The 26,198-nt window shown below is 34.0% G+C and overlaps 1 protein-coding gene across 6 annotated transcripts in view; it reads left to right on the top strand.

Annotated features, from left to right (window-relative positions):
- Tusc3 (tumor suppressor candidate 3) overlaps positions 1 to 26,198 on the top strand; it is a 182,977-nt gene that overhangs the window by 145,430 nt on the left and 11,349 nt on the right. For 3 of the 6 annotated variants that reach the window (XM_063234592.1, XM_063234593.1, XM_063234596.1), the window contains 3 exons: positions 12,746 to 12,809; positions 18,571 to 18,657; positions 22,267 to 22,357. In XM_063234592.1, the coding sequence (XP_063090662.1) occupies positions 12,746 to 12,809; positions 18,571 to 18,657; positions 22,267 to 22,357 (242 nt within the window). The remainder of the gene's footprint in view (positions 1 to 12,745; positions 12,810 to 18,570; positions 18,658 to 22,266; positions 22,358 to 26,198) is intronic. The other 3 variants (XM_063234594.1, XM_063234595.1, XM_063234597.1) reach the window with 1 other exon arrangement.

Here is a 26,198-nt window from a genome sequence, read left to right on the forward strand (position 1 = left end):
TGGGTTTATTGAAAAAGAGACCTAAAATGGCAGATTATACTGTAATTATAAGAGGTTAGGAATATTTTTATTTTCTTCACTGTTTTGTCTCATGTGCCTGGGAATAATGAACCTATTAGATGTTGGACAATCAGTAAATATTTGTATAGGTTAAATAAATGTAACAACAGTAATAACTGACATTTACAAAAGGATTAGTTTATCTCACACTTTTCCCAAAATTTTAAATTATTACTATAACAACCTTATGAAGTAGATACACTTTTATTTTGATTTGATGTGTGAGGAAACTGAACCACAAAAAGCAAGCCAGACAGCCAGGCTGAGAGTCACAGTGTTTTACTATTAGTGTGTGGTACTTCTGTTAAAGATGATTATTGTGTTCAGTGCAAAAATCTTTAGATAGAAGCAGATGTTGCACATTATACTGGTTTGGTATAGGAAAAGAAATATATGTTATATATATTACACTGTACTAATATATATTGTACTATTAAATACTTCTGTATACCTGAATTCACATTTATAGTACACTAACTATAAAGATGAATGTTATAGATGGTAAGATTGAAACACAGAAAATTGCATCAAAAATTTAGGTTTTCATTTGGCAGAAGAGGCTCAATCAGTAACATTCATCACTGGTGCAAACTGGACTGAAGGCCTACTAGACCATGCTACAGTACTGTCACCCATGTTATGAGAGTCTAATTCTTAATCCTTCTCAGAGCCATTTTCATTTCATAGCCAGGTCTCATTTATCATAGCATTGTATGATATTTCTCGTAAAATGTCAAGATAAATCTGTGATGTGGAAAATTTACAGGGCCTAGAGAGAAAATGGATGACTCTGAACTTCTGAAGCACTTGGCATTAAATGAACTTTAGGGGATGTACAGTTATCAAGACCCTGCAAGACAAGTGCAAGAGTATAAACTAAGCTAATCTGAAGTACTAGCAGACAGTTCACCATAGCAGACAGTTCACAATGATACACATAATGATACTGAGACTGGGCAGTACTTTTCTCATATTATAATCAGGGAGTCCATGACCATGAATTAATTCAAGTCCAAACAAAGACTGAGGAACCATCTAAGAGATACTGTAAACGGTCCATGTGCCAGTAACCGAATCATTATCCACATGAACATGCTTTTATATGTAATATGTGTGCGTATACTTAGATGGGGGAGATAGAGATAATTTGTCAAAACACTGTTCTGTGAGTACTGGAGGAGTATTGTGGACATGCATACTCTTTGATACATAAAAAAGTAATTACTTCTTAGATGTGATCATAAGCCTTGTTAGTCCTTGAATGGGATCATGATGGGACCTCTTGGTGTATGACTGTACCAGGTAAGGGTTTGACACTAGACAGCAGGCCATGCAGTAAATTTTAGCTAGAAGGAATAGTGTTAAAAGGAATCTAAACTGTCAAGGCAAAGAGAGCAGTGACTTAGTGCTCACAATTGACAGAAACAAAATTCTTTGAGTGGCAGATCATTAAGATCTATTACTGTTTGCTTCAAGAAAAGTTTAATTTCATTTCTGTGTTATTATTTTTTGGTTTAAGGCAATGACTTAATGAACTGCTTAAAAATTTCAAGCACAAGATATGTACAGGCTCTGGGGGAATCAAACAGTGGGGTTCTTTGTCACCTGGGTATAAATAATGCTTATTTATATCTGCTCTGTCAAGTAAATCTGGAAGGACTTGACCTTGCTAATTTATTATCTATATCACATCACCATTTGATGTAGCAGCCTAGTAAGAATTAATCCTGCCCCCCAGAAGTTCATATACCTTGATGAATGCAAAGAAGACCCCAAGGACAACACTAGAAACACGTAAGTCTTAGTAAACAGAAGAATCTTTTATTAGAAAACCAGTAAGAAATTTCAACTTATTTTGTGCAGTGATGATGGTGACCCAAGACTTCTTTTGCCACTAGTTCAACAGAAGCCCCCACTTGCTTCCATTGTTCCTTTCCTCCTCCATATTGTTCATTGTTTATTTATATGATTTTTTAATTGGTTTAGCTATAAGTAGAATTACAGTATGATACAGTGGGTAGTTCCAAGGATACCTTTAAAAATGTTTCTATTAATTGTAACATTAAGTAGGTTAGTATTTCCTGTTTTGATAGATGAAATGTATGCTTTCTAAATATTAGTATTCTAAAAAAGAGATTGGTAAGGAGATAATGAAGATAATTCTTTTTTGCTATTCTGTGTATCTTGGCACACAAAAGAATTATAGAACTCAGCCTCTGTCTGTCTATCTGTATCTGTCTATCTACCTACCTATCTATCATCTACACATATATACACACAGATATTTGGAAGTGCTATTTATTTATTTACTATTACAAGGTAGTGTGGACTGAAATATGCTCTTCCTCAAATTCATATGTTGAACCTCAAACCCCTGTACAGCTGTGTTTGGGGATAGGGTCTTTAAGAAGTAGATTTAAATAAGTTCAAAAGGAAAGGGATTTTACCTGACAAGACAGGTGACCTTCCTAGCAGAGGCTCCCCATTCCCGTCATGTTCACAAAGGGAAGAAGATATGAGCAGCTAGTAAAAGCTGTCCTCAGACCCACTGGAGAGCCCTCAGCAGATGGATGCTACTGACACTGTGACATTGAACTTTCAGTCCCTGGATGGAGCAGACAAAATACATGATAAGCAGAATCCACGGTTCTGTCCTACACGGAGAAACTGCTGTTTCATTTTATATAGACTTCGATCAAGGAAGCTGTGGTGCTTCTACTAGAAAATTTTAAATAGCCAAAATGAATTTGAAAGACTTATCACATTTATCTGAAAGTAAGAGTGTGACACTTTTGGCTCCTAGAGCTGTTGTCAGAAACAAAGCAAGATTTTTATCTTGTGTTCTCTTTTTGTAAGTTACCATCTTTTTCACTATTTTCTGTATTCCCAAAGAATATAAAGTCATGTTTCAATCATATGTTGAAAGATTTTCTTAGATTTCAAGAATCCATTTTCTTCATACTTGGAGGTAGTGCATAAGAAACTAAAGCAACTTAAAATGATTGATGCAAGTACTTTTCATGGTGTATTTAGGAGACGGAAAGAAATTCACAGTGTTTACACAGAATTGTATACTTATTTGCATAAAACCACATAAAAGAGTTTACAGAAGGAATTAATGTGAAGAGTGAAACGGAGTAACAAATGTTTCCTCTAGACGTTGACAAGATCTTGCTCCATTTTGCAGTTATGGGGACAGAGTGGGAGAGAGAGAGAGAGAGAGAAAGAAAATGAATTCTATATTGAATCAAGATAAACTGCCGTTTGAGTAATACCTGACTATTAAATATGTTTCTTTCATTTGTCATTTTCTTGATGTTATAAATGGATCTTTTTAAAATAAAAGATACTTTTACTGATAGAAATCCAAAAATTAAATCCCTTAGGATTGGTTGGACCATATGTTTGGGTCGTTTTTGATGTATTAGTGAAGTTACAGTATTGCAAAGTAAAGAGAAGCCAGCATGTATTTTGTCAGCAAGTAAGAGAGGAATAATTAAGTTGAGCCCTTTGTATTATTATCTTCAGAGGAGCTGTTTTCTGGTTGACAATATGTTGCTGTAAACTTTTATACTCTGCTAATAATGATTGTCATCTCAAGTTCATATAAATGAAGCAGAACTTGTTGGAATTCACCAAGCAACCTACTTTTTTATACTTTTTACTCTCAAGGATGATAATCTTAATATCAGGTTTTTTATCATGAATTAATGTTGATTTTGTCAAACAAAATCAGAGCCTTTTCTGCATCTGTTGAGAAGCTCATGTGATTTTTATCATGTTTATGTAATACATTGGATTTATTGACTTAAATATTTTGAACTATTCGTGCATAATCCCTATGATGAAGCCAGCTTGGCCATGATCTATGATCTTTTTAATCATTTGCTGTATTCTGTTTGCATTTACCTTGTTGAAGATCTTTGCATCTATGTTCACTAAGGCAATTGGTCTGTAGTTCTTTTTTTGTTATGTTCTTGCCCAATTTTGGTATCAAGATAATGCTGGCTTCAAGGAATGAGTTTGGCAGTATTTCTTTCCTTTTAATTTCATAAAAGACTTAGAAGTACAGACATCAGTTTTTTTCCCTGAAATTCACAATGGTGAATTCATCAGGTCCTGGGCTTTTCTTAGTTGACAGGATTTTTATTATTGCTCCAATTTCATTGCCTATTATTAGATTATTCAGGGTTTTTATAACTTCTTAGTTTAAAGTAACTCGTGTGTCTAGGAGTAGTCTGTCCACTTCCAGATTGTCTAGTTATTAGAATATAAACTTTTGAAGTAGTTACTTTCCCTCCTCTGGATTTTAGCAATGTCCATTGTGATTTTTGCCTTTTCATTTCTAACAGCATTTAGTTTGTTCTTTTCTTTCTTCCATTGGTAACTTTGGTTAAGGATTTGTCCATTTTGCTTATGCTTTCATAGAACAAACTCTAGGATTCATCTTTTATAATTTTTTTAGCCTCAATTCCACCCCCCCCCCTTTCCTGTTCTGATCGTTATCATTTCCTTCCTTCTCTGGTTTTAGATTTTGTATTGCTGTTACTTTTCTAAGAACCTAATGTACATCACTGTTACTCACTTGAAGTCACTCATTTTTCTTACGTGGATATCCACAGTTACAAACTTACTTGGTAGGACTTCTTTCATTGTGTCTCATAGATTCTGGTATCTGGCACTGCCATTGTCATTTGATGCTTCGAACTTTTAAATTCCTCCCTTGATTTCTTCTGTAACACATTGATTATTCAAGGGTATATTAGCCTTCATGTTTGCATAATTTCTATGATTTCTTTTGCTGTCAATTTCTAGTTCCAATTCACTGTGATCTGATAACATCTGTGATACAGTTTCATTTCTTCTACATTTACTAAATGTGTGTGATGCTTTGGAATTAGTTCCCTGTGCTGCTGAGAAAAATGTGTGGTCTATTGTTGTGTAATATGACACTCTGAAGATACCATGTGTAGTTCAAAGTTATGCTTCAGCTCTGCTGTTTCTTCGTTGCTTTGTTTCTCTGATTGATCTGTTTGTGATGATGGGGTATTGAGATCTCATACTACGATCATGTTGATGTTCATCAGATCTTCATGTCCAGTAGTGCTTGTTTTATGAGTTGGAGTCAGTGGCATTTGGTGTATATATACTTTTCCCTTTACCAGCATGTAGTGACCTTCTTTATCTCTTCTGATCAGTTTTGGATTGAAGTTCACTTTGTCTGAAAATAAAATTGCTATTGTTGCTTGCTTTTGGGCTCCTGTTGCACTAAAATAACATTTTGTGTTTGTTTGACTCTCAGTCTGGTGTTTGTGGATGATGTGTGATACTTGTGTGCAGCATCCAGTGGGGTTTTGTTTTTTGATCCAATTGTCAATTTGCCTTTTCATTGAGGATTTAAGGCCATTTACATTAAAAGCTATTAATTAAAGTTATTACTGCATTGTCTTTCTGTTGCTGATGTCTTTATTTTTCCCTTTTGCGTGACTGTTCATCCTGTTTGATATATTCATTCCTTTAGGCTATTTGGTGGTCTTGGCCTAGTCTAATATTTCTTTCAGTACTTTTTGTAGTGCTTATATTTTGGTCGTGAATTTATCATGCTCTTTGTCATGGAAAGTACTTACTTCTCCATCAATTTTGAAAGATAGTTTTGTATATTAATCTATGTTGAGAGTTGTTTTCTTTTAGGTATTGAAAAACTTTATTACAAGCTCTTCTGGCTTTTAAAGTTTGTTTTGAAACATCTGTTATAACTCTGATAGGTTTGCCTTTGTGAGTTACTTGTTGCTTTTCTCTATAAGTTTTTACAATTTTATCCTCGTGTTGATTTATGGTATTTAACTATGATATATTGTGGAGAAATTCTTTTCATATCATGGCTGTTTGGAGTTGATATGTCTTGTTTATCTGGAAGTTGAATTCTTTGCCTAAACTTGGAAAATTAACTACTATGATTTTGGTAAAAATGTTAGTACCTTTTTTTTACTGTCTTTTGATCTATATTTGGCTCATGCAATTCTTAGTTTCTTTTCAGTTACCTAGCAGCTATTGGATCTAGGGTTTCCATAGCCTTTTGTTCTTTTTATGCTATCTGAGGATATGGTCTCCTGCATTAACCTTGCCTTCTAGTTCTAACCACTGTCTCCTTGCCTTATTCGTTTTTGCTGCCCATACTTTTAATAGAGTTTTTAATATCTTAGGTTTCTGTTTAATATATTTTCATAGTGTGTAAGGCTTTAGTCAAGTGGTCATTCATGGTTTGTATCATGTTGAATAGTTCATCCAGCTTTGGGGGGATCTTCTATAAGCTCACTGATCATATTATCATGTTATTATTATCGATTAAATTCCTTATCTTTGTTTACATACTTGAGTTCACAGAACATTGAATTGATCTGCCTTGTTTCTTTTATCTCTTCATACATTTCAAACATTTGGTGTTTTACTTTCTTATCATTGCTCATGGAATCAGCTTCTGGGGAGTTAAGAATTTTGGAAGGTATCTTCTTGCCTTGTTTTCTCATGTTTCTGTTATTTTGAGCTTTGTTTTTGCTTTTTGTGTTGAGGTATCTCTAGTGTATGTTTCCCAATGCTGTGATCTTGGCTTTGATTATATTTTGTTGTTTATATCCTTCTTCAGCCTATTCAGTGTAATAGGGTCGGACCTAGTTGTTATTTTGCAAGGAGAAAATCACTGATGATTACATCAGCATCCACAGAGCAAGCCGTATATCAATCATGTATATTAAATCTTGCAAGCCGTATATCAATCATGTATATTAAATCTTGTTTAAGAATTTCACCCTTTTTAAGTAATCCACAAAGACTAAAGTATTACTAATAATAGGTAGGTTAGGTTGCAGAGAATGAGGGAAGGAAAAATGAACACAGCAGATGAGAAAGAAGAAAAGGGGAATGAAATAGTAGAAAATGAAAGAAAGAAAAGACCTTGAATTTTGTTGGTATTATATTTGTGGCTGAAGTGGAGGGCTGTTGGACAAGAGGTTTGAGAGGCTGTATGGCCCAACACAGAGGGAAGTATGATTGAAAATTGAGGAAAGCTGTGAGTTCAGAACCTGCTAATATGCCAGTAGTAGGCCTATGTTGGAATCCTCAGATACGGCTTTGCTGAGGGTTACCTCCACTTGCCCATGAAAGTACTGTTTATATTAAAGCACTGGTAATTCCACTCTCCTTTTCACATAAAGACCTTCCCTATATGATACTATAAGGAAGGAAAAAAGGGAAAAAGAGAAAGGAATAAGAAATGAAGGGAGAAATAAAGAAGATACTTTCTCAAAAGCCCACACATTGATGAAAACACAAAATCAAACTGTCCTACCAATCTTAATTATATTAAAGTCTCAATTCAGTCAGTGAGCTCTTTCCCCAAAATCTGCAGGTGGGAAAGCTTTGACTTGATGGTTTTGGACAACTCCAGCATGTCTCTCTGGTTCTCCTCCCATGTCTCCCTCTCCATATGCCACTTCTCGCACATGAACTCTTGTGTGTAGGGCTCCTGGGGCTTCACAGCCTTTGGCTGGGATCAGCCAGTTGACTCTCGGGCACTGAATAGTGGACAATGGGCAGGATACTTCATCGACAGAGAACTTCCTCCTGGGAGAAAAGTGGAGGAGCGCCTGGGCTGGCACTGCATTACTCACTTTTCTTCCCTGGGTCTCCCTGTTGCAATCTTGAGCTCCCTGAGGCCCAGCTCAGCTAGCGATCTGTTCTCTGGTCAGTGCCATTTCCTGTCCTTGTCATTCTGTCATCTGGGTGGCTATCTAGCTTCACTTTTTCTGGTGCCCTAGTTGTAAATATCTCACTCTCTCAGCTCCCTTGCCCAAGGGTGGGAAGTAGTTTAGGAACCTGTTACAGGGCTCTTGCCGCCAGTGCAAACTGGCTTCCTTCAGGATGTTAGTAGATCTGCTCCCAAGATGGCATGTTCACACAACCTATGTGTAACAGGTGCTTTAATCTAGAGGTGGCCCCACTTCCCTTTATAAATCCCCTGATACCGGACTCGGTGTGTTGGGTTTCTCCTGCAGATTGACACTCTGAGCCTTGTTTTTGAGTGCTTGTATTTCCTTTTCATTCAGTAACCTCTACCACTAGTCTGCCTTGACAGATCTCTCCCAGCATCATTCTTGATCCTGCTAGGTAAGAAGTATCAATAACAGTATGTTAAATAAAATATACTATGTTTTCAGAAAATATACTGTTTTTTTCAAATTGTATACTTAGATTATCTGCTATTCCACAAATAAAATTTAAGTGAGTCATGGTAAGTAGCTTTTTATGAAGTGACTTTTAAGACTGCCTTTTCATTTTATTATGGTTCATATATACTGTGAAGTGTACTCAGTAGACTAAGACAAAGAATGTTTATATTGCCGGGGATTTAGCTCAGCAGTGCAAGTGCTTGCCTGGCAAGTGTGAGGTCATGACCAGTAGAAAAAAAAAGTTTACATTTTGTGAAAATATTTGTCTGCATATAAAAATTTATATGTACCCAGTTGCAAAGAATATACATTTTCTTCTTTGATTCTATCTGATCAACAAACACATTCCCCTTACAAGTTAAAACTATTCTTGTGAGTTACCATTGTTTACTGATATTTCCCTCACAAGAATTACTAAAAATCATAAAAGGAAATATTATAAATGAACATCAGGCTTTAGTTATAAGGAATTCATTGCCCAGTGTTCCTTCTTTTAAAGGATTTTCAAAATATATGCATCAGTTAAATACAAGTATCTAATACCAGCATAGTTATTGAGTAATATTTAGGTCAGATTAGAATGATGTATATTGAGGATAATGATGAAGACATCTAGAATGCTTGTCAGTTCTTACATTTACCCTGAAAACTTTTGGTGTGTGCCAGTAATCTGTTCATTGCATTTTTCTGGACAGCATATATTCTTACAGTTGGACTGTGTAAGCTCTTTGAGAGCAGTTTTTATTTTACTGTTAGTAATAGATTTCCATGCCCTACATTGGTGCCTAACACATATTAATTGTCCCCAAGAATAATCAAATGAATTGTAGTTTATTAAATAGTATTAATTTGTCTGAAAAACAGAGGATAGATGACTACTTTTTATTTGCCACTGAGACAAAATACCTGATGCTCAAAGTTGGGAAAGGAAAGGTTTATTTCTTACAGTTTTTGAAGGTTTCAGTCCATACTCAGTTGGCTCCAAGGCAGGGTGGCATGGCAGGGCCACAGTTGATAGCGGCTGCAAACAACAGGACTGAAACTGGCAAGAGAGAGACACACACCTTCTTCCTGCCTTTACATTGTATGCTGGCTTCACCCCTTGGTGGGTGTAGCACTGACACCATCAATCCAAACGTTAGACAGTGAACCAGTCACAAATGCACAATGCAAAGGCATGAGGCCTGGGGCCACCAACATAAACCATGACAATAATTAGAGTAAGGAAGAGTGAAGGAGAGTTTACAATAATCTGGCAAGAAATGATGAGTGGACTCTTCTTAGAAGTGGTAATGACGATTATTGGATTTAAAATGAAATGTGAAAGAAGAATCAACAGTATTTTCTGGATGATTGGCTTCTAGTGAAAGGTGAGGAGTACAAGAAAAAAATAAGACAAAATTGATTCCCAGATTTTGGCCTAAATAACTGGAAAAACCAAGTAACTTTTTCCTGACATCAGGAGAAGCACATTCTGAGAAGGAAGGTCTGACAGAAGTTTGGGTTTGGTCATTTTAAATTTTAGACTTCTGAATGAATAGTCTTAATGACAACTGGGAATGGATGTCTGTCAGCTGAGATAAATATGAGAATCTTTGACTTAATGAATCAGGAGATTAAATGCCACCACCTGGAAAGGTGAGTACAGGACAAGCTTAACTCTATGGAGACCTGAGGTTAAAGGTAGCAGGTAGGAGTGAGGAGAACAGGGACAGGGCCTGAGCAGGAGAATGAGCAGGTAGGAGAATCAAGAGTGGCACCCTACAAAAACAAAACAAAAGAGTGGCATCCTAAAAGTCAAGTGCAAGTAATAGTATCAAAAAAAGTGGAGAGGCCAGATGCAGCAGATTTTTCCAATAGATCATATGGCACATAAGTTTGAGAAATGACCACAGGATATACCATTGGGGGAGTCAAGTCAATTTAATGAATGTGACAAAAGACTGATCAGAAAAATAACACATCAGAAAATTTTGAAACCACTGACTTGAAAATATTTGGATTCTTTTCTCAATTTATGATTCTCATATAGGCAAAATATCTTCCAGTTGCTATGTAAATTTGGATGTATTACACTGCTATATTCAGATATTTTAGTTATATCAGTATTGCTTTCCATTCTTTTAACTGTCACCATTTAATTATCCAGTGGCCAAGTGAAACTTTAAATAACTTTTAATTAATGTCCTTCAGATATTTGGTAAGTTGTTATAGGATGAAGAGGGCAGGCATGACCTGTGTAGACAGACCCAGTTTTCAGTAACTTACCAGCGTTAGTCACGCTATCTTGAACAGTTAAATTCCTCCAGGTCTATTTCTTTATAGAGATGATGACAGGTAGTAACCTTCTACATGGTTATTAAGATACAATAAGAAAACATGTGAAGCCTATGAATCATATGTTCAACAAATAGAATAATGTGGCAAGTAAGGGTTCAGGTTCTAACTCAAGTAACTAAGTTCAAATCCTACATATATTTAGCTGATTTGAAAACTTGGGCAAATTTCATCACCTCTGTTAAGTCTAAATTATCTTATTTATAAAATGACTATAATACAAAGATCCACTTTCTAGTGTTACTAGAATTAAATGAGATGTTGTACATGAAGTTCTTAAACATCTTAGACAAAATGAGTACTCCATAAATAATAACTATTACTATTTATGCTTCTGGTTGTGTTTATTATCCTTGTTATAATTATTCAAAAAATATCTTAGTCCTAGATTTTTTAGCTCTTGAATCCTAGTTTCAAATCATACTTCATGATAAGTATATTATTAGTGTTTGTATTTGTTTACTTCATGCTTAGCTTTTAAAATTATCATTTCACTATTCTTATACATTACTAATGTCTTATGGTTATCAACCAGGTTGTTTACCATTTTTAAATTTATACTAGTCTCTACATAGGTCCATTTAAATGGGAAGTCAGAAAAAAAAACCAAATATATGATATGATTCTTTATTAGTACCATTAATTGGACAAAATATTGGGTTTTAATCTGGTATTTTCATATATGCATACATTTTGATCAAACCCATCCCTTACACTCCTCTTATCTCCCATTTATTTTCTCTTGCGTGGTACTAGTCTCCTTTTTACTTTAATGTCATCTTTTTTTGATTCTACATATTATTGAAAATATGCGATACTTGTCTTTCTGAATCTGCTTATTTCACTGAACATGGTGAAATTCAGTTCTATATGATAGGGTTCTTTAGAAAGTATCATATGAGTGAGTCAGAAATGACTCTTTTACCCAGTTTATCTGATGCTGTGCTTAAATACATCCCAACATCCCTACAAATGAGGAGCCATGCTCTGAATTATCAAGAAATTAAAGATGGAAACAAAGATGTTTTAGATTAAGAGATAAGGAATAGACTTTATGTGAAAATTTCAAGACAGGAATGGTGACACAAAGTAGAATTTTTTTCTTGAAAAAGACTTTAGCAGTCTTAACAGATTCCCTAATTGTATTGCTGAGACACTACTAAATTTATGAGAGATTTCATGACCTACTCAGTTAAGATCATTAAGGAATAACTTTCTGACTTCTGATTAAGTAATATTTTTGTAAAACACAAATTATTTTTCAGTTTTACTTATCAGAAATAAAAACAAGATAAATATTGAATGAAGGAAAATATTGAGAGGATCACTGGATCCTCACAGTTATACAGTTATGCATTCTAAATGATGTAAAAATTGAGGACTTCGGTTTATAAGGTGTTATATTTTTTCTCCAGTATTGTTTTGTAAATGAAAGCCTAAGCAAGAACTTGTATTTAAAATAACTACATAGCAACTAATTTTCATATGGAAATTAATGACAAATACTGCTGGAATCAGTTTGGAAGCAAAGTATTTGAGAAGGAGACCTATGTCAGTTTCCCTGTAGTCAGTATCAAATATAGTCAGTTGGTGTTCTTCCTAGACGTTGAACTAAGTTGTATATTTCTAAATAGGATAAAAATAGTTTTGATATTTTCATTTAAAAAAATTAAATGTCCTTAATGAAGTTGTGTATTTATAAAGGTAACTATTCAAAACACTTGTGGTGGAAAATAGTTATTTGGCATGTGTCCCATGTTTACTGACTTTAAAAGACAAAGAATCAGAAAAGTGATTTGGTCTGATTTGTACCTTGTACCATCAAGTGCATTTTTATAATAATCTGGAAAATCATTACATTTTGTGCCACTGTTTTTGATAAAGTTTTAATTAAGTTACATTTATACATCTAAGCTTACTTTTGATAGTGTTTCTCTATATTTTACAGTCATATCATAAACCTATTTCTAGTTAACTAAAAATTATTTTATTTAAAAGAATTCTAAATGGGAATTTAAGTACCATAATAGATGTTTCCACTGCTTATCTTCATGACATGAAGGTACAAAATAATTATATTCTTTTCCCAGATACTGAATGTTGTTTCTTTGTTTGTTTTATAGAGCTACATTCATGGAAGCAGCCAGGCTCAGTTCGTGGCAGAATCGCACATTATTCTGGTACTGAGTATCCTTTAAAATAGCTGATTAAATAAAAAGAAGAAACCAAAGCTACACACTGTCAAATTGATTTTCTCCCCTGGTGATAAATACCAAGATGTTTAAAAGATTAAACTTTAAACTTTATCACTAATTTCCTAATTCTCATGCTAATTATTTCCTGTTACAGTATAATTTCATTGTTATACTGAATAGGTAAGACACTAATACCAAGTATCTATGAACCTTATCAGTAAACGCAGCTCTTACCTGCTGTATTTTTACTGAAAATGACCTTTCAGAAATGCTAAATGTTTTTCAGTGTGACGTGTTATACTTACTGCCTGCAAAGGAAGCAGCAAGAGATGAATAAATTGGTGCCTCAGGAAACTGAACTGACTTTTCAGCTGGGTTTGAAATGTGAGAAAAACAGATTCACAGAGAGGGTAAGAGAGTCTTTAGTAGGAGGTAGAACAGGTTCAAGAGTGTAGATTAGAAATTAGTTGCCTTATTCTTTATGAAGTATTCGAAGGCTGAGTGCTGGATGTCTTGACAAATTCGGCTGTGTAAAGGGAATAGTGGCATATATACCTCGTTCTTATTTCAGCAATGAGAGTCAGTTGAGATTTGCCTACGAGGTTCAAAGGGAGAGGGGAGAACAGACCAAGTGAAAGGCACTGACAGTTTTGCGGCCGTAGAAGAGAAACTGAAACTAAAAGGTAATGGGTGAGTGACTTGATCTCTGTTGAAGAGGAAGAAGAACCAAAGGTTGATAATAACTGTCACAAGTGAAGTTGAAGGATTGGAGTCTGATAACTTAGGAGTTTGGGTAATGTGTTGATAGATAGCTTAATATTAACAAAATCAAGAAATACCATAGCAAAAGAAGGCTTGGAAAAAAATATTTAGCCTAACAAAATTCCTAAGATTGATATGCTTTATGCATACTTAATGAAAAGTTCAGTTTTTCTGATGTATGTACTTAAGATCATAAAGCCAGTCAATTAAAAAGTCAAAAATTAAAATTTCCAATCTTTTTTTATTCTACTCAAGAGTATTTTCCCATGGGCTGGGGATTTAGCTCAATGGCACAAGTACCTGCCTGATAGGCACTAGGTCATAAGTTTGGTCCCTGATGCCAAAAAATAAAAATTAAAAAAAATTCCCAATAAGTCAAAAACATCTGTGCTGAGTAGGACAGTAAAGTCTCTCAAAATTATATAGTAAGTAAATTTGTTATCATTTCTGGAAGGTCATTTTCAGTAAAATACAGTGGGTAAGACTGTGTTTGCCGTTAAGGTTTATAGTTACTTAGTATTCTTTTCACTAATGGGAAGCTAATTGCCTACTGTAAACCCCTAGAAATCTGAAAATTCCACATCTAGCTATGGAATAACAGGTTCTTTTCTGCCATTAGAGTGATGAGTATAGCTATCTAGCTGTGCCTTAATGAAATGCCCTGATACTAGAAGAGAATTAGATGTGGACCTCCAACCTCCTACCCTCCATACATACTAGTCCAAATGTGAGATAATTAGCACATGTTTATCAATATCATAACACAGACCTCAAGTACTACACCCACCCCAGTTTCTTTGCTGATGTGGTTGATCAATGTTCTTACTGCTAAAAACTGAAAACAGTGACATGATCCTACATAAAATAAGCTGCTGTTTGTGCAGATGTTCAGTACCTATAGGTCTTGAACATCCTATACAACTAGTAACAAATACATTTATATCAGTCATTAGTTGCACATGATGATAAATTTACTGTTGCTTCTCAGAGGGAAATTGGGGTTTTATCAAAAATAAATGAGTACAAGTGTTAAAAATTATTAGCACATAATAGAAGACTGAATGGGATCTAAAACGTGAAATTTTACTTATATCCACCATTGATTTTCTTTTGTAGAATGTTTTTTTCCTTGAATATAAATATTAAAATAAAGGAGACACTTTTTCTCTCATACAGATCAGGAACAAAGAGTACTATTCTTTCCATAGAAAATATGGGAAAATCAATGTGATATTTATAAGAATTCATATTTTAAAATGTCTTAAACTTGTTAGATATAACCTTTGTTTCTGTATGAACTACTTCCCACTGATATTTACTTAATATCATCTTCTTCCAATCCCAGAATTTAAGGGATGTGAAGAAATTCAGGGACAACAGCAAGTGACAGCTGATATATTTGACAATAAAGCTTATCCGAGAGCTTGTGTGCTGTGTACAGTGACACACAGCCTCTTGTTGGTAAATTCGTTGGGAGCATTCCTGTCTCCCGCAAGAGGACATTCATCATAATGTGGTCTAGTTTGAATTTTAAATAAAGTTTTAAATGACATTAACCACTGCAGACCTCCTCACCCTGATTGCTTATTGGCAGAAACAATTATAGATTAGTTAAGATAGTAAGATAATACTTTCACAAGTGTTCCTTGAAATGTGGAATTATTGTGCTTTTTTAATGAAAGTGAATCATTACTTGCAACTACATGTCTGTTTTATATATTTGTTTGTAAGTGTGTTTATTACAAAAATGCAAATTTCAAAGTAGTTATCAAAACATAAAGTTTGAATTATAAGATGCTTCTAAAGCCCACTGCATATCTTTCCTCATATCATCACTACAAATTTTTTGGAAATTGTTGTATAGATAACATCATAAAAGATTTCATATATATGATTATTTAATAAATTATGGTTTTACAATATTCCAGTTAAGATCTGTATACCTGGTATTACTACATTTTAGAAGTTGTAAGCCTTTGTAAGAACATAACTGGTACTAAATAATTATTTGCAGATTGTTAATATGTAGAGTTATATAGAGTTTATAACCTATAACAAGATTTTTAAACAACTATAAACAGCTATTATCACTCTGTCTCTTCATTTAGATAACTACCAGGAATTCTGCTGGGTTTGGCAACTTTTATATCTCCATATGTATATTGCATAATATATATTCGTACATAATACACACATGTGTTCATATATCCATTTATATCTTACCTTTTGTCAACTCCAAACACATTATTCATATTTATGTCAATTGTTGAAAAATATGAGTATTTGTATTTATCTAATAAATCCCTGTAGTTTAAAATTCTTATTTTGTGCTTGTATTCACAAGACCTTCTTGTATTCACAAGAAATTCTTTCATTTCTTTATTTTCAAGTAAGACTAGAGCTAAATTCCTATTGGATATAATATAGTTCTTTGTGTTTTTATTATGTGTTTGTTCGGTTGCTAGCAACCTTCTATCTCTATAGCAGACACTGGCACATATAAATGGATATATGACTTGTACAGACCAAATCCAGCCTGACCACTGTTCCCAGAAATAAAGTTTTAATTTATGTGTGTGTGTGTGTGTACGCACGCACGTGTGCGTGCATTGGTTATGACTACCTTTGCACTCAAATAGCCGAGTTGAATGGTAGCAATAGATACCATATAGCTTGCATAGCTGAAAAAACTTACTTTCTGACCCCTGATAGGTAGTTGTGAGTTGCTGCTCTATAGGATGTGACCACTAAAGAAAACAAAAATCTTATACTTCATCAGCCCCATGATAGTTGCAAGTAGCTTTGTGTTATTTTTTTTCCTCATACTCATTTTTCTGCATTTGTTTTAAAAGAAATGTGGTTATCTTTTATATACATTTTTTCTATTTGTCATGACAAAAATATCTTACTTTGTTATTAATAAAGAACTTTTTGTTGACTTCATTTCATGTGATTAGTCTATCACATATATAGGCACCAAACATTATAGTTGACATTTAGTATTGCACTATTATAAATTATCCCCAGAATCCTGGGTGGATGGGTGGGGGGCAGTGTTTTTTTATAATATCCATTGCTACATGATCGAAACTCAAAAATCAGCAATTATCCAAATTTTAGTGGTTTTCTAATTGTGCATTATGAGAGCTAGGGATTTAACTTAGTGGTCTAAGTGCCTGACTGGCAAGTGTGAGGTCATGAGTTCAATCCTAGTACCCCTCCCCACCCCCACAAAAAAAACAAAAAAACCTGTGCATTATGTAATATCTAAACATTTAGTGTTAGTAAGTGATACCTTGGCTCATGAACTTAATTCTTTCCATAACTACAAAAAAGATGACACTGGTTGTATTCTTCACCCAGTGTAGGATTTGTAAACAACAAAATCTGGGCAGATGCTTCTGTTTGCCGAGCAAACTGTTCACAAACAGAAGTTCATGAATTGAGGCTCCACTGTATATGTGAGCATGAAATGGGAAGGACAGCTTTACATGAGGCTTTTTGTCTCGTATATATATTATTAGGCTTCAACCTAGGGTTTTTTGTTTGCTATTTACCAAAACGTTTCGATACTATAAATGCTGTAGCACATAATATCCAAAGAGCTCAGTGTAACTATAAATTCCTAACTAGAGGAATCTCGTTATTTATTATTATATAGAAGTTGAAAAAATGCCTTGCAAACACTCAGATTGAAGTTTATAATTATTATTTAAAAATCAGAGGTTCCATAATATGGTTACAAAATTGTCACCAAAGAAATGCTTACTCTGTAAGATTTTCACCGCTTCTACTTAATTACATGAACATGGATGGCAGTATCATCTGGCTTTTGTGATTATGGGTGGAGGAGGCGTCCTGCACAGTCATATTGATGCTATTTGCACAGATGTAGCAGTAGAAACGTGATGAGAAAATCACAATAAAATTAAGCTAAGTGAGGTATTTCTGGGATGGAATTATTTTATTCTTTCTCTTCTTTTTTTTTTTTTTTTTTTTTTTTTTTTGTACCGGGATCAAACTCAGTACCTTGCTCTTGCCAGGCAGGTGCTTACACCGCAAGCTAAATCCCCAGGCCCTTTCTCTTCATTTTTTAAATCTATTAGCGATTTGGGCAGAATACATAGTAAATATTTCCAGACATACGGATTCTGAAATTTTTCCAGTAACAAAATTAAAATAATAATAATAATAGTAAAATGCAAAGAATAATTTTATCAAGTTGAAAATCTCATCATTTTTAAATCTCTGGCATATTTCAGCATGATATGAATAAATTCATCCATAATTCTGCAAAGAGGCATTAAGTACAGAAGGAAATTTTTCTCAGTTTTATTGTTTGGTTTAATACATGTTTGCAGTACATAATGATTACTTTGTGCTCTTGTTTTTACATTGTCAAACAATTGGCTATCTAAAGATTCTATTAAATTGAATTATTATACTGTAATTCTTTATGAAAAGGTTATAAATACCCAAATTTTCTGAGATGACACCTGATTTTAGTAAAAATTTAACTAATCTATGAAATAACACTTGTACATTTCAAGGAAAAGTATGTGTATACTTATGCACCCACAGAGAAACACCTTATGGAAAACAAAACAACAACAACAAAAAGCATATTGAATACATTTAATTTTCTAGAATTTGCCAATGGAGTGTGTCACTACGCCAAAAGATAATATCTATTTTTATGTGAATTTTTATTTGAATTGCAGCCACTGATTTTGAAAGTCCATATAATTTGTATGAATTGTGACAGTTCTGGAACTGAAGACCATTTAGAATTAAAATTGAAATTTTAGGCTACACATTTAAAAATTAAGGCACCCACAAAAAATGATAATTTTATGTCATTTAGAGAGAATCCATTGCATTTACTCTGCTTGCCTTTCTATTTTAACCATTCTGGAACATTGTATTCAGATCCAGAGAATTATAGATTTTCTATGCATCTGTTTCTGCTGTTTCCTTGACAACTACTGTAGATGCTGCTATCACCATGGGGATGGTTCTTCTAAATGAGGCTGCAACTTCCAAAGGAGATGTTGGAAAAAGACGGAGTAAGTCTCTGTGTTGGTATTTCTTTTCTTTTTTCTTTTTTTGTCTTAAGCTTTATTTAAGTCCAATGAGAAATATAGAAAAACTCTTCAAAAAACATAAACACCTAAAGAAGGCTTTTTGTTTAAGGAAATCAAGGTGTTTCTGTTCGTTTGTTTTCACTTTGTCTCTTCTCGGATGTGTATGTGAATGTACTTAGAAATACATTTCTTCCAAACATGGATTTGGGTGATGTTTTATATAATTACATAAAAGGAAAGGTGTCACCACCCTTGTTTGCGATGCTGTGATCCCTTCTGATGAATGGTTTTTGCTGTAGTATACACCTTGCCAAGAAAGAGAATTTAGTAGACAGAGTTTTCTGGCACATAGTATGTTCCTTATGCCTTAAGAATCATGGATGAACTAGAAGTCTGACTCACTTAAATCTTCTGTGTACTCAAATACGACATTGACTTCCAAGTGCTTCCAGAGTGTCTTTTTGCCTCATTTTAAAATACTTCCTAATACTATGTTTTATAAGTACTTTGCTTTTTCTATCAATACACTAAAATTTACAATTTCATTAAGTTCCAGCTTTATGTTTTTAAGCAAGCTAATGCTATCCGTTAACAGGACTGTTCTTCTGAGGGTTGGAAGACCAAAGTTAGTTTCCTAAAGTAATAACTTACACATGGCAAAAGAGAATACATGGAAAACACCTTCTACTTCAAATAAAAATGGTTTGGAAAGGACAGAGAGCCTTGAAATCAATGTTTTCTAATCTATCTATCTTTATTATCCATATATAATTATTATAACTGTAATTAATGTCAAGTCCCTATATGATTTTATAATTATACTTCTACAAACATGTCATTAAAATTTTCTCAATATACTTCACATTTCTCAACTTCTAAAACCTAACACATTTTAAAACCTAAATTTATGTATGGAACACTACTAACTTAAGATGTTTAAAATAAAAAAAACAGGAATTTTCTTTTTGAGACATTTTGGGTTTGTTTGTTTGGTCGGTTGGCTATTTTTAAAACAAGATCTCATTATGTAGTTCAGACTGGCCTGAAATTTGCTGCCATCCTCGTGCCCCCGCCTCCTGAGTGCAGGGGCTGCAGTCATGTGTTACCGTGCATAGCTGTTACTATGAGATTTTTGCCTAGTGTGATGTGTAGGTAAATGAATCACAGTGATTTCTGAATACTTAAAACTATTGAGTGTTGGAAGTAATAGGCAGCTGAGAGTGTCCTTGTTTTCCATGTTGCCATCTGTATACTGTAAAGGAACTGGAAGAAATGAGTGCTTTACTTGGTTTATTAAGCATTGTTGAACATCATTGCATGATACATTCTTTGGAATAAACTGTGATTTTCTTGGGATTGACAAATCATGCATAATATGACAAACTCTTAATATGCTCATATATCTGTGTTAGATCCTGCCATATTAATGTACGTAGTAGTAAATATTTAGTAGTAATTTTTTAATCTTGTGATATCTGTGATTCTGAGTGTATAAAATCACTACTTCTGGCTATCATTCTCCTACTCCACTCACATCCAAATTGTGGTGAGTGAGGAGGGGAACCAGCACACACATACACATGTAATTGAGCAGAGAAATGCATTTTCAAATCATTCCTTTTTGATTCTGATGTGATTTCTGGTTTGGACATAGTGTGCAGCTGTGATTTTTAGTATTGCCTGGTCAGAGTGCTTCCCTCTTGCCGTGGCATTTTCCCCCCACAGATGGTTACCCTTCCTTGGTCAGTGGGCTGCTGCGGGTCGTTTGTAATCACTAACCCCTCTCTGCTTGGTCCCTTTCTGTTTCTCATATACAAGTAGTTAGTAGAAGTCTGTTCCACTGCATAAAATCAAGTAAATACCTCCTGTTTTCCTTGATTACACGTTTTGAGCTTTGTTTTCTGTTAAGCCCAATGTAGCGAGAGTAGAGCAGCAAGGGAGTGGGAAGTGTTTTATGCTTCTTCTGAAAACTAAAGAAAGCTGACTTAAAGGAAAAGAAAAAAAGTTTGCTAAAACACTATCCTCGGAGTTAAAAAGTAAAGCGTTGTATTTCTGGGTTTTGTGAGATCGTAATAAGCAGTTTGTTAAAATGCTGTTTGTAGGGGTTTTTGTTGTTGTTTTTGTCATGCTTGGATATTGCATGAGGTTCTAAAGATGTTTTTGTTTTGTGATATTCATCAACTCTTTATTTTCTCTGCTAATATTCATATGAAGTTCAAGTGTATGTGTGTTGTCTAAAATGGCATATCACAAAGAGTACATTTAGATGCTATCATTAAATGCTTATGAAGTTTCATAATTTGTGCTCAAAAATTAGAGAATGACTCCTCCCCCAGAGTTAATTGAAATTAGTAGACTCTTTTTATAGTGCTATACCTTATTATCCCTTTACCTTCAGAATTCTAAATAAACCCAATTGTATTTATATGCTACAAAAAATTTTTAAACCGTATGTCATCATTATAGAGGTGTGTAGATCTGTTTAATTTTACTTGTCTTTTTCTGCCTTACTTTAATCTCTTTTGTCCTTTTTAAATAAAAATTTCAGATATTTTAAGATTTTTTAGAATTACCAGAAATTAAAGGATATAAATATTACACAAGTATTTTATTTTTAAGTGATGTTTAGATATTGCCTGTTGACCAATAATGTTAACATCTAACTTTATCGAGCAGATTTCAATAAAATGTATTCAGTATATTTGAGTTTTCCATTCCAAACATAGCTACATTTAATTGGTTTGGAGTTTTTAAACGTTTAAATTTTGTTAGCATGATGAATCTTGTTATACAATTAAATATCTAAAATACATATAGAAAAACAATCTGTTAGTTTTTTGCTATTCTTCTCTGAAGTGATATCTTCTCACCTATAATAAACAGGAAATTTAAAAAATAATTTCCCTATTGTCATCTTCCTTGAGACAGTAATATTGAAAACCTGAACCATAGCACATACTACTGTGGCCTGTGCCCTCTGTTCCTTATGAAACAGCCGCAGTGCTACCAGGCCTGCCTACTGGAGAGCTGGTTTTCCCACCTTTGACTCTCACTAAAACCATCTTTACTTACTGTCCATGCTTTTATGCCTAGTCTTCTATACACAAGGATGAGCTTCTAGGTAACACACTTTTACTGAGGCAATAATCTAACTAATAACTTAAAATTATATTTCCTTTGGAACATTGCATGGCATTTGGAAAAGCATAAAATATATTTAGCATTTAATAAGCAAATGTTCCTGCTCTTATACCCAATGCTTCATAATGCAGGGGCTGATAATCTTGTTTGTAGTTTATTACCTATTTTATTTTGCTTTGAGCCATCTGGAGCATTTTAGTACTTGTAGGAACTATGTAAGAGAAGAAACCATAGAAGACTTAGATCGGTCACTGTCTTGTTTTCATGCCCCAAATAGTACATGTTCATTGAGAAGGATGGTGTAAGGAATTGTATTGTGGATTGTCTGGTTTGTTGTACCTGTATGTGCCATGAACTATTAAATGTCAGTATTCTGTAATTGAATGCATTTCTAAAAAATAAACATTTGAGTTACCCAATTTCATGTTTTAGTGACTAACGGTATTTTCTTTCTCTTTCTAGTCATTTGCCTAGTGGGATTAGGACTGGTGGTCTTCTTCTTCAGTTTTCTACTTTCAATATTTCGTTCCAAGTATCATGGCTATCCTTACAGGTAATATCTTTATACTAATATCAATGTTTTTTTTTTTAACTGACAAAACTGATTTCGGTGTTAACAATTAAAGATTAATGTAAAGTAGCTAATTCGCCGTTGTAAATTCTGTTAATGAATTCTTTGAGCACCTACCATGTGTTAAGCATAACAGGCTTTACAAAGCAGATATAAGGCACATTGTTTTTCAAAATAGGATGTCATTTCATTTTATAGACAGAACAAAACAAGTTTTAAACCTTATGTACTTTTTCTGCTTTCCTCTTCTCTTATCTTTCATAATTTTACTTCATGTACAAGATTGTTTCTCATGCAATCTACTCTCAGTGTCATCTTTTGAATTCTGCAAACTTTTAATTTTTTAAAGAGCTTTCCTGCTGAGGTAGTAGAAGCAATGATGTATTGATACAAAATAAGATTTCATCATACCTTACCTTCCTCCTGAGAGAATATTAGATTCATAGATCATGAAAACTGCAGAATTTATTGAAGGGACAGAAAAACAATCACATGGTAAGGAGATCTGACTGTGGAAATGTAGACCGAGACTTTTCAGCATCACTTCACTGTTTCCTCACACGGCTGGAGACACATTTCAAAGTCTTTCCTTCCCACGCACATTAAAAATAAATATCCTAAGGGAATGGAAGACGTGAGGGTATCAGATCTGAGTCGTGGGATCATCCACCTTAAATCTAGCCTACAACGCAAATGAATTTTTAAAAGCATCCATTGTGAGGACAAGAATAGTAAGAAAGGAAAGTCAAGTTTTCAACGTTTTTATTTTATTCTAATGTTAGCCAGCCAATTTTAGTTCTGAAATTGTAAAATAAAAAAGACACCACATTAATTAATACTCAAGAAAAGATTTAAGTTTTGGTGGTTATTTTTTCCCCTTTTTCTCTACTTTGGGATTGAGGGTCTTCGTTCTGTGATTTGTCTTAGTTTGATATACCTATGTTCTATGATGGAATCTGTAAATGAAGCAAAGTGGAGATACTTCTATATTTTTAGCCCTAAAAACATTTTTAAAAACCACAACATTAATTCCTCTCAGTCTGTAACATTCAAAATACATCAAAGGAAAAGTTGTGTTCCTATTTTTGTTAAAAAGATAAACTATAGTAGGAACTGTCATTGGGTTCTCAAACCCTCTATAATTGATACTCAGGAGGTTAGGAAAGGCAAACTCTAGTGTTCCTGGCATTTCAAAGCACATAATCATAATTGAACAGCATTTTCTATGTAGATTTTTCTTTGACATAGCACTATAACAACCAAGAAAAGAGAAAAAAGTCAAATTTTATTAGTTCTTTATGATAATCTTACATTTGACAGCACTATTTTTGTTATGATATGAATAGTTTGAAGTTTGTCCTTTTTTCCAAAAAAATAGCTGTCATTTAGCAATAGCCTACTAATGATCTGGGCATTTTTAAAAACCAGGTTAAACATGTAAATAACCAGAGCTTTACAAAGTTCATATTGTAGACTTTATGCTAGATATACATACTAAGTAGGTAAGTAAGATATAAAAGTATGCCTACTTACTTAATTTCAACTTCCTTTTTGGAAGTTCATTTTTTGGGTTGGTTTTTTTTTGGGGGGGGGGGTTTTGAGACAGAGCCTCACTATGTAGTTCAGGGTGGTCTCCAACTCAAGACTATCCTCCTGCCTCAGCCTGCTAAGTGCTGGGATACAGAAGTGCACCACCACACCTCATTTCAACTTTTTTTTATTATGCAACCAGTTACACTTGTCAAGAGATGAGCTTACCTTCAGCTTGCCTCGTAAGACTAGAAATGCAAGTGCTGTCTCCTTAAAAAATACAGAGCTGGAAACATGCTTTTACAAAAGTAGCTTGTGAATATGCAACTTGACATTGTTCAGATGAAAACCAGTGAGAAGCTGCGAAACAGCAGTCAGAAGAGAGCCTAGCAAAGAACATGGAAACCTGGTGAGCTAAACAGTGTGAGGTACAGTGTGGACGTGGAAGGCTGGCCCTGGCCCTAACATTTTTGGTGCTGCTAGCTGTGTTTATCAGATTCAACAGCCTGGATATCATTAGTTTAGATTCAGGTAGCCAAGAGCCAATGAAGCCATTTTAAATAATGGAAAATGTATTATAAAAATAGGTCAGGGCGCAAGGACAGCTAAAAAGCTGTATCTCAACAGATTGTGCAAAGGTTCAATAAACAAGTCACTTAACAGCATAAATTCATTGCTGTTATCCCGTATCCCAGAGGTAGCTCAGTTACTCCTCTCTTACTTCTAATTCCTCTGCCACTGTCACTACTGACTGATTTCTTTATGCTCCTCTCTCCTTTTCAGCTAATTGGAGTTTTCTCTCTGTCTTTAGCACCATCCTGATACCAGTTTCATTCATTCCTTATAGTTTATGAACTTTCTTTTCTAAGACAAAGAGCCTGATTGGTTAATTGGCGGCTGTCCTGTACAGCACAGCCGGAAGGAGAACTTCCATGCCAGTCTGCCACATCTGCTATGGTCCTAGTCATCCATTACTGGAGGAAAGAAAAGTCCTTTATGTCTTTCAAGATCCTAAGTGATTATTGTGGAAAAGACATCTTTATTCCACTTACTTTCTGTATTTATAAAGAATCTCTGAAAACAGGGTTATTTTCCTTAGAATTTTTTTCCATTTGCATTATAGTTTGTCAAAGAGAAACTGTTTGCTAGGCATTGATCTCCTTTGATGCCACTTTAAAAATAAACTGTGTTTAGCTTCTTTTCCTTGAACAAGTTTTATTTGAAGAAAAGGAAAACTTAGAGAGCAAATATGAATTCTTAACAGTGTGAATCCTTGTAATTAAATAACTATATGATTTTTTTGGTTTGTACCTATTAGATATAAACTCTGGACAAAGATCACATTTTTCATGCACTACTACTTGCTCACCATATTCTGGGATATCACGTATTAGGCAGTGCATTTGTGTTGAGCAAATTAGAACAAGGAGAAGTAGTCTAGTTTACAAAATAATCTTCATAAATGAAAAAATGTATATAAAATATTGTTCAGTAGGAGAATCAGAACATGGCCTAGCATCTAATTAAAGATACTGTCTTTAATTTCCTCAAATTTGCATGCAAATGAGAATTAGAAGCACGTACTTGTTCTTGTCCATATGTTTCCTTAACATTACGAGTAAAAAGTTACTGTATTGAGGCAGAGCAACAAAACTGATGTAAACAAAATTTAGTAGAAGGGAAGAGAAGAAAATTTAAACTTGATGTAATGGTTGTTTAAAAATGGTGATGCAGACCTGACAGGTTGCCTCAAGTGGTATGAAAAAGAAAATTAGCTTGTAGCTTATAGCTTGTAGCTTGTAGCTTTATTCTTACAGTAATAAACACAGTATTGGATATAAATGTAGATACACCCTCATGTGTTGTCAGAAAATTGTACTTAAAATTCTTATTAGTATATATTGTTTTTAAGCTTTCAGTTTTCATGTATATTAGCGAGCCATCTGTCACCTACACACTATGGGGCTTCTGTTTACAGACTGGTGATTCTAGGTTTCTCTAACAGCATCCTTTAATGGAAATTTTCTAGACTGTGCAGTTTGGTGATAGGAATAGTTAATAATCCTTTCAATGTATATAGATGACTGTTACTTCTACTGACATACGATAAACTCATTTTTTCCCAAAACAATCATGAGTTATTTCCAACTAGGATGATTTCATCTAATAATCTGTCATCAGTTGTACTCATCAGAACTTTATCAATGGAAGCCATAAAATGAAAACTTATAATATCTCCAAAGTAAGACCAATTTGCAAGAATGTGGAATTTAGTAAAGTCTAAAAATAGCCA

Source organism: Cavia porcellus, unplaced genomic scaffold, assembly GCF_034190915.1.
Source record: "Cavia porcellus strain 051 isolate PalLab524CR breed Dunkin Hartley unplaced genomic scaffold, mCavPor4.1 scaffold_24, whole genome shotgun sequence".
Taxonomy (NCBI): Eukaryota; Metazoa; Chordata; class Mammalia; order Rodentia; family Caviidae; genus Cavia; species Cavia porcellus.